At 28.0% G+C, this 10,308-nt stretch overlaps 1 protein-coding gene across 4 annotated transcripts in view; it reads left to right on the forward strand.

The window, feature by feature from the left end:
• The window catches only part of LOC126901372 (uncharacterized), a 45,922-nt gene that overhangs the window by 30,299 nt on the left and 5,315 nt on the right, over positions 1-10,308 (forward strand). The window contains exon 9 of one of the 4 annotated variants that reach the window (XM_050677784.1): positions 9,910-10,056. The exons of the other annotated variants lie outside the window; for them this stretch is intronic. Coding sequence (XP_050533741.1) covers positions 9,910-10,056 — 147 coding nt within the window. The remainder of the gene's footprint in view (positions 1-9,909; positions 10,057-10,308) is intronic. 4 annotated transcript variants of the gene reach the window in all.

Genomic DNA, 10,308 nt, shown 5'->3' on the forward strand with positions numbered 1-10,308 from the left:
GGTATATGATTGTCTGTTTCTCCTTCAGGTAATTAAAACTCATTTAAGAAGATAGGGACAATATTTGGGGGCAGACGTCGGGAAACGATTTTTGTTCTTTACCAAGAAACCCAAAAGGTAAACGAGTAAACTGAACATGATAGTTTTCAGTTGAATACGCTGTAAGAGCTTTAGAATTTTCAGAAAGTTCTATTTGATGAAAACCCGAAGTAACATCTAAAGAACTAAAGTATTGGTTTCCTGCTAAACAATTCTATAAATTTTGTATTATTGGTAAAGGGAAACTTTCGCTATAAATTATTTCATTAATTTTTCAAAAGTCTATTACCATTCTATATTCTTTTGACTCCTCTTGACTTTTACTGCATTGTACTTGATTTTTAGCAATTAAAAATACAGGATTAGAATAAGGACTTGAAGATTCCTCTACAATGCCAGCTTTTAAAACTTCCTCTGTTTGTTTTTCGATTTCATTACGCTCAACACGGCTTAGCTTAAAATTGGGTAAATTTATTATTTTATTATTTGATAACTGAAGTTCTATAGGAGCAAATTTACACGAGCCTAAATCATATTTATGTTTAGAAAAAATTGTACTATATTTCATTAATAAACCTCCAAGTTTATTTTGCTGATCAATAGGTAACGCTGTATTAATGTTCCAGTCTAATACGTTTTCAGATGTTATAACAGTAAGAGATAAAGAAATATTACTTTTAACGTTTCCTGAGAATTGAGTCGTGTTCGTGTGAGAATCGTTGTTAATGTTTTTTACTACGTCTTGTTGATCGCTGCGTGTTTTAAATTTTCCTTCTCTTTCAGAAGTCGGAGAGTATATTNTTTTCCTTCTCTTTCAGAAGTCGGAGAGATAGTAAAATCACGTTTAAATATTCTATTTTTCAAAATATTTTTTCTAACGGCTAAATTATTAAATTCCTTAATTTGAATAATACTACGAAATGTGCTAACTAATTTAGTATTTGGATTGTAAACTAAGGGTGTCCAATGGCAATTTGAAAAAAAAATCATTACAAACGATTTGTTAGGGTTTGTTAAGTGTAATACAGAATTAATATTATTGTTTTCTGGTATCATTTTTAAGCCTAAACCTAAATGTTTTGTGACGGCTGCTAAGTGTTCACTTTTTAAATAAATTGACTTATCAGANCTGCTAAGTGTTCATTTTCTAAATAAATTGACTTATCAGACAGATCAATGCCTAATATTTTTTTAATTTCATAAGCATTAATATCTATACTTTTATTATTTAAGACTGCTTCGAGTGTTGATACTCCATACCAATCGTCTGGTGCTGCTTGTGTTAAAATGTTGCTTTTCGCATCAATTTCACAAACATCCATCTGTACAAGCTTTATTGAATGATTAGTCATAAGTTTTTATAGATTTTAAGTTGTTGAATTTTTTTGGTTGATCAATATTTTTTTTGGATTTCGAGATATTGTTATTGTACACAAAATTTATATTTACTCTATCATCGTTTTTTAATAAAGTAATTTTATCCTCTCGGGTGTAGATTGTCGCGCTATATTTTTAAAAAAAATCAAATCCTAATAAACTATTTAAAGGTAAATTATCGACTATGGTAAAGTCAATCGAAAATATATGACTTTAGAACCTTACTTCTAAAGTACTTTTACCTAACACAGGCAAATGTGATCCGTTAGCTGTAGTTAATGTAATATTATTAAGCTGATAAATAATATAATAATTGGGCAAAATATTCTTATTTATAATGCTCAACAACGAAAATAATAATTTTTTTTATTTACTGTGCCCATTATTAGTGGAGAATCGTTAATTTTAATCGAATACAAGGGTTGAGCGTTTAATTCACAACATACATTATTTCTAAAATTGTTATTTAATTTCTTCTTTCTATATTTATTAGTTCTATAATTCATTACTTTACGATAATTATGGTTTGGATATGTCATTGAACTTTGGTTACCTACATAACTTATATTTCCATTATCATTAATTTTACCATTGTTTTTTTAAAAGAGAATCTATTTCTATTTTCAAAATTTCCGAATCGCTATCGTATTTTCTCAAATTTGTATTTTTTTCAATTCTTAAAAAATTTTCTATTAATTTATCTACTGTACTATTATCCAATAACATAAATTAATTAGTTATTCCATCTGGTAGTTCCTTAAAAAAATACTCTATGATATGTTTTTTCGACATGAAACCTTCAAACCTACGACATTCTGCTACTACACTAAATAAACATTTTTTCTTCTTAAATTCAGATTATTGTAAGAGTTAAAATTAATTAATGACAGTTTAACATCTTCCAAAGTTAATTTGTCGATTGATATTCTATAAATTCAAATATTTTATGTGCATGATCCTGTAAATATAAAGGTAATATAGAAAGTTTTTTATTATCATCCCATTCATTCTCTATCGCTAAGCGATCAAAATACTTAAGATATTTATCTATATCTGTTTCCACATCTCCCGAATATGATAACGGATCGATAAAATTTTGCATATTTTTATAAATTATACACTTATAAACAAAACCAAGATGGTAAAAATTATTATTACGCCTAAACAGCAATTAATATTCATAAAAAAAAAAAAAAAATTATAATATTAATAATAAAAAAATGTACTTAAATAATTATTTAATCTGATAGATTATAACCTGAATGTAATTGGTGTGCACATTAGGGGAATGGAATTCGTATATGAACGCCTAAAAAAGATAGAAAGTATATCTTGGACTCGATTAAAATACAAAAACCGGCGCCTCCACCATATGTTAGGGACTAGTTTAATACTCGAGGATCGAGAATCGGAAGCTACTTGACGTCTGCCCAAATATCGTCCCTATCTCCTTAAATGGGTTTTAATTACCTGAAGGAGACACAGGCAATCGTGTACCTTAGTTACAGGGGATAGATTATTAAATTAATTTAAACTATTGTTTTATGTCAACGTCAAAGTAAAGTAAAGATGTTCAGTAAATATAAGTTATATGTAATGTACAATACGTCTGACCTGAATTCTAATACAGTTGGTTAGTAAGTATATCCAAGTGAGACGGAATTGGTTGGCTATGATGATAATTGTCGATAGACTGATCGTTGAATAAAACAAGTTAAGTTATACATAAGACGAAAGTAATAGTATTGAAAACTATGTTTATAACAGCCCCTCAAACACCACTGCCCTTTGTTAGTTCGATGTCAGTAGCTCTGTTCTACAGACTAGTAGAATTGTCACATCAGCATCTCCTTCTATGCTAATTGTTATGTATTACGAATTAAGTAAATGGAAATAAAACGTGTATAATATTAGTGGTAAGAACATAGTAATAAATGTTTTTACAACACTAAAAATATGATTTTAACATAGTCTAAGAATGCATATATTTAAAAAAAAAATAATGCGAAAGATTAAGTAGATTAAAAGTTATTGGATTTGTCGAAATATCGTGAACCACTCCGTATAATATTAAAATTGGCAAAAAGTGTTGTTTTTATTTAAGCAATTATTATGTCTAGTAGTATACTATCATAGATAGACCAAGTATATTTTATTTTTATTTAATAATATAATGTTTTAAAAAAAGAATAAAAGTATTGAAATTTACTGAATATGAGTTAATTATTGCTATTACAAATTTTGCTAGATCTATATAAGCCTCGGGATCCATCCACATTCAGTAAGTTTAGTTAAAGTAAATAATAAAGAAACTTTGTATTATTATAAAATTTAAGTACCAATAAACTGTTCAAATTTATTTTTTAGGTAATCTTATTTTTTGACCTATTTTAAAGTTGAGCGAAAGCAATAACATGTTGGTTTTACTAAAAAAATATTTCTATAAATAAAAACTAGCTCAAAAAAATATGGCATATTTGGTGCAAGTACATATGACATCAAATATCATCTATATTTGCTAAAGAAACTTTTTTATTAATCAAAATTTTTTTTTAAAAGTTTCCTATCTTCTTCATCTTCCACGCTTTAATCCCAACTACTTTGGGTCGGCCACCTTATATCTAAACTTCCACTTGACACGATCTCCCACATCAGCTGTCCACTAATCACATTCAATAGAATCCCTCCATCTCTTTTTTGGTCTTCCTCTACCTCTTCTTCTTTCAACATTCATTTCTATTACTTATTCTGTTTAAAAGTTTCCTATAATTATAGAAAATAGCACAATGGGCTGTGGCATATTTGGTATATGTATACATGATATCAAATATCATCTATACTAGTCCGTATTAGCGTATAAATGGCTGGCATCTAATTACTGACCCAATATTGGCAGATATATTTGACTGGCCTTTCAGGCAGAATACTGGCGTAAAACAGGTTATACAAAATTTTCAGTACTGACAATATTTTAACGCTCAAACTTAATTTTGAAATACAAAAAATTGGTTTAACTTGATGGAACAGTCCTAAATTTTGCGCAATTTTTATTTAACATATAAAAAATATTTTAAGAAAACGGTAGCACAGTGGGGTCGCGGCATATTGGAGACATTGCATAGTTGGGTCCAGTATAGATTTAATGTGACAGTGTTTAAAATCACTATCATAAAAAACGCTTCGATGCAAATCTGTATATAGTGTTTAATTTTAAAAAATTGATTGAAAATTGCAAAAGCAACATCAACTTCTATTAAAATAAAATACAAAACCCATAATTTTCATACAAAAATAGCATATTTTTGATTGAATACGGTAGCCATTTGCGTATAGAAGATAGGTCGTCGGGACAACTTTTTTTTTCATTTTGTAGTACATAATATAAATATATAATAAAAATTGATCACTTGTGGCTAATTAATTAAGTAAAATTAAAACTATATTAAAAATATTATTAATTTAAAAAACTAAAAAATATTAAAAATATTAAACTCAAAGCCACAAAAAAATTAATGAAAAGTTGCGGATACGTATTTCGGAAACAATGTTACCATTATCAACGCTAAACACATACTGACACCCCGACTAGAAAAAACTCCCTTATATACCCCTAGTGACCTTATCACCTAGTGACGTTATCACTAAGTAATATTATCACATTTTGCCAGTTTACACAAGTTTAATAATGAATTTTTCAGTGGGCCAAGATCCCAATTAATTAAATTGTTTTTATTTTTAAACATTTCTATTGCTTCTCTGATATTAAGTTCTTTGTAATTATTTACGTTTTTAATTAGTTTTATGGTTTTAATAGAGTGATATCAACAATCGCGAGAATACGCGCTTTGCGTTCGCGTATGAACGTATACAATGTTGGCCGTTTGTATTATTATTGTTATTGCTAGATAGTGTACTAATAAAGCGCTATGACAGTGAATTGTACCTGGGAATGTGATTGCAATGATGGTAATCGTAATCTTTATGATCGTGACGACACAATTAATAATACAAACGGTTTTATGGGACCCGGTTGTCAAATGTAACGATCGCTGTGGTATGATAATGTGTATGATCACCCTACCTGCCTAGCGGTTTTATCGAAACACTGAAATGGTTGTGTTCGCGGCGTTGTGCGACTCAAGGTCGTCAGTGCGCGTGTATGTATAAATACAAAATCGCCAGAAATCCACTTTTACCGTGTTTAAAAATACACCGAAGGTGGAAATCTACTATTCGCGAGGTAGATAGTATCTAAATAACCGGGTGGGAAATCCACTGTTGTCACCAGTGAACTGTGTGATTGAAATAATTTGGAGAAAAGTGAATGTAAAGTAAACCTAGCTGTCTTGTTTGAAAAATAAAAATTAAGTCAGCAACTGGTTTTCTTACCTTATTCCAATGTAAGACCGGTTGAGATCCTTACCGGGGAGCCAGTTGACACGACTTACGTCGCAAAAATTTGGTCGACACTGGTTTTGAGGGTAGAGGCCCGTGGGCCGTTTATTAAATGAGCGACAACAGATTATTTTAACAAAAATAAAACAAACCGAAAAGATAAACACAGTAATAATGATCTTCACATAATATCGCGGCGGGTCGTCGTCGGCCGTGTGGCATTTGCTGGACTTTGCACCGTAGCGTATAACACGCGGTGTTGGTCAGTCAAATACTCATAGTAGGGCGACGGCTGATAAAGGTGGCACGAGTCGCGGGGCATCGTGTATAACGAAGCGACGCGGGCCGTGTCAAAATTTTAAAGCCAAATTCGGATTCAAAGACGAAATTCCTTAGAGAAATCAAATAAATATTGTAAATAATAAAAAATGTTTTATTATTGTTTTCCTATAAAATTCATATTAAAATATAATGCATTTGACGTCGACCTCATTTATGCATTCCCTTTCCTTAAAACAAAATTATTTTCTATTCAAAAATTATCCTTTAAAATTATAATTGTTAAGTTTAATTGTTTTAATAATGTATACTTTAAAAACATGTTTAAGATTTATGCGACGAATGTAATTGTGCCACAGCAGAGAAAACATTATTTAATTGCCATCATAAGTATTGTATTTCCTGTATAGAAAGAATAAGAAAAAGTGCTTATAACGGTGAAGAATATCTATGTAAATCAAAATGGAAGGAATCATCATCAAAATTTAATAAAAGTATTTAATTTATATTATATATATATATATTAATAACAATAAAAAATTCTATTAAATCTCAAAGTTGGGAATATCTAGATTTTGATTTAGATAAAAATAATATTTTGTTTTATCTTATCTAAATGACTTTTTAAAAAAAAAATTTATAAAAACGTCATCTAACATAGACTTTTTTATCTAGGTAAGAAATGCTATTTTTTATTCATATATTCTAGGTGTATACAAAATGAATTTATAATTACACCGATAAAATATATTTTTTTTCTTAGATAAAATTTGAATATAAACTTAATAAATAAGTTTTTCTCTGTGATTTCTTTACATTAGATTATTTGATATAATCTGTGTCAGCAATTGGATTCGTGAGATTTGAATAATATATTTTTATAAATAAAATATTGAGTATTTTACTATACTATCAGACTTGGGACGTATACCCTCCAGCCGTCAAGCACGGCGGGTACAATTCCTGTGTAAGCAACTGGTTTAAACAGTTGGACTTAGCTAACAAGACGTTGTGACACCCAAAATAAAATGCATTACGTAATCCCATTGCCACAATAATATCCATCAATCATTAAACATTACGCTTATCGTGCTGAGGAACATAAAAAAATAGGTCACTTATATAATATTAAAAAAAAACCCAACACAGTTGTCGTAACACAGTAAAAAGAAAAAAAAATGATAAAAGGTAAAAGTGTAACTGTGTGTACGAANATGGTCAGGTCTATTGGGTTTTTATAATAATTATACTTATTGCCGATTTGGCAATAAATATTATTTGTTAATTCACCAGTCTCAGGCAGCGGATGTGCTGTCTGTATTTTATTAAAATAATTCTCACGATTATGAAAACGTGACACCATCACACAGTGGGGTCGTTGGGTCCAGTATAGATGATATCTGATAGTGATTAAAATCACTATCATAAAAAACGCTTCGATGCAAATCTATAGATAGTGTTTAATTAAAAAAAAAATTTTGTTAAAATAGCATATTTTTGAATATGGTAGCCATTTGCGCATAGAAGATAGGTTGTCGGGACAAATTTTTTTTTTTTCATTTTATATTACTAACACGGCCGCCGAGGATTGACGGCCGGTTATAGAAAGTGTACCGGAAATCATGTGAAAAAAAAAGGCACGGTACGGGATTAGAACCCGCGATCCAAGGCGTCGTATAGACAAACCTTACCACTAGGCCACCGTGCACTTATGATTCAGATCCCGATACACTTTCATTAAGGTTGATAACGTGATGTGCGGCTGAGGGAAACACGATACTGTGTCAGTACATAAAATAAGCTTTAATTTGATATATGTTTAAAGGACGCAGTATTTCTGGAACATTTTCAAAAATTAAGTTGAAAAAGTTAATTTTTGTAAAAAAGTTACTATTTGAAATTCTCCCCAATGAGCAGGTTAAGTGTTAGATTTTCAAAAAAAATTATATCAAATGAAAGGGAAATATCTAAGGTTTCAATACAAAAAACTATTATTTTTATTTGTTGATTTTTCAAAAAGTTATGGAAGTTTTAAGAAAAAAAGTGAAAAAATTTCGAAAATTAGCGATTTTTAAATTTGTAATTTTTTTGGATGTTTCCCCCATTTACGGGGAACGAAGGAATTTTTTTCAATTTTTAAGGGTAATGTCTTCAACTAGATACGATTTGTGATCTTTTGACGTATTTTTGAAAGAAATCGGTCCAGTGAGAGCTGAGAAAAAGTGGCAACAGACATAAAAAAAAAACACATCATAGTAAAATTAATACCTTCTCTGCTTCGCATCGAAGCTAAAAAAAATTTGCAAAAATTAAATATATTTTTATTATTTTTGAAAAATATTATTGATACCTCTAATCTCTTTAATTCCTTAACCTTAGATCAAATATCGGCTAATGATGGTTAAAGCATTATGAATATGTTTAGCCAATATATTGCTTCTGTTAATAATAAACCTAACCCTAATTTATCTATTAAAAATATGCCTATAATTGAACACCAAGATTCAATTTTTTCTTGTAATATTATCTTATTAGAGGTTTATAGTTTTTTTTTTTTTAATTCTGTATATCATAATGGCGAAAACAAACTAAAGGAATTACATAATTATCAAAAAAATAGAATACAAACTTAAACTATAACACAATCTATAATATGTGATTAATAAAATAAGATGTTACTTGTGAACTAGACGAGTAGAACAATACATTTTCAATTAGTCCGGTTGAAATATTGGATATTCTCAATATTCCATTACCAATGTAGATTCATTTTATCTTCTGCTATTGCTTTTCTTATTATGACTTTTTTTAAACTTAAGTGTTATCCATCTAGTTTTAAATCCATATTTATTAAACCTATTCATTCAAAGGAAAATATATTTTAATTATATTTCCATTATATTAGTCCCTCCAAAACATTTTTTACGACATTATTAATTTTAAAATATCAGAATTCGAAAATACAATAGTACCACAAAAATATAATTTTGCAGCATAAAATTACATTAACTAATTTAATAACATTTAAACATAATACTCTCAATTACTTTTTATTAAATGAAAAAACAGATGTAATCTATTTCGTTTTTTATAAATCAATTAATAAAGTGGATATCTTCATAAGTGTACTTATATTTAAAATAATTTCCTCATTTCTAACTAATAGGGTACAGTTTATAAACATGATGTTTCTAATTCTATTACTATAACATCTTACGTTCCTCAAGGAGATAATTTATTTCCACTTATATTTAATTTTTTAATTTATAGATCCTTGTATGTCAGAATTAATAAGAGGTAATTAATCTATTTTTTTTTCTATTAATAAATAATTATTAAAATAATATGAATTTTGTATTATAGCAAAAAACTATATTAAGTCTCGGTAGCAGTATTAAAAATTCCTTATATTTTATTATGTGCGGATGATGTCATGATTATCAAATAAATGAATAACATTTAAATTTTTTCTAATTAAAATCATAAGAATTATTCTTATGCTATGTAATTTAATAAAATAATTAAAAATGAATTAGTTAATTTTTTAAATTAAATTTTGTCATTTAAAATTTAGATGCAAGATGTGCGCTTTAAAAATTAATTTTTCATTTATCATTATACACAAAATGAAAAATGTTCACGTTGCCTTTTGAAAATTTTACATTCTATCAAAAGCTATCACATAATTAATAATTTATTTATGCAATAAAAACTTTTTTTAAGATTAATGATTTATATATATATATATTTTAAGATGGACATGTGTTTCTTATTAAAATAAAATAGATAAATAATTGATACTTCATATAAATGTTAAAGGAAATTGCCTAAATTGTAATGAAGTTAAGCCAGTAGATAATTTGTTTGAATGCCATCATACATTTTGCAAAGGCTGTATAAAGCTTTTAATAAACAGTTATACTAAAATTTGTCCAATAGATGAGTGTAAACAAAGAGTACTTGTAGGTAATAATCTATTTTATATCTATTAATAATCAATTATTAAAATATTCTAAATTTTTTATAATTGCAAATACATTGATTTTTTGTTATCTACATAACAAATATTTAGTAGTAATATTGAGTTTAACGATTATCTCAATGTAAGGTGTGTATAAAGCGATGATAAGAGGGTAATAACAAACGATGATGATATGAAAAAAAAAGTGGAAAAAGTATTTTGAAAAATTACTGAAAGAGGAATATTCAAGAATGATA

This window comes from Daktulosphaira vitifoliae, unplaced genomic scaffold, assembly GCF_025091365.1.
Source record: "Daktulosphaira vitifoliae isolate Bord-2020 unplaced genomic scaffold, ASM2509136v1 Scaffold_3, whole genome shotgun sequence".
NCBI classification, from domain to species: domain Eukaryota; kingdom Metazoa; phylum Arthropoda; class Insecta; order Hemiptera; family Phylloxeridae; genus Daktulosphaira; species Daktulosphaira vitifoliae.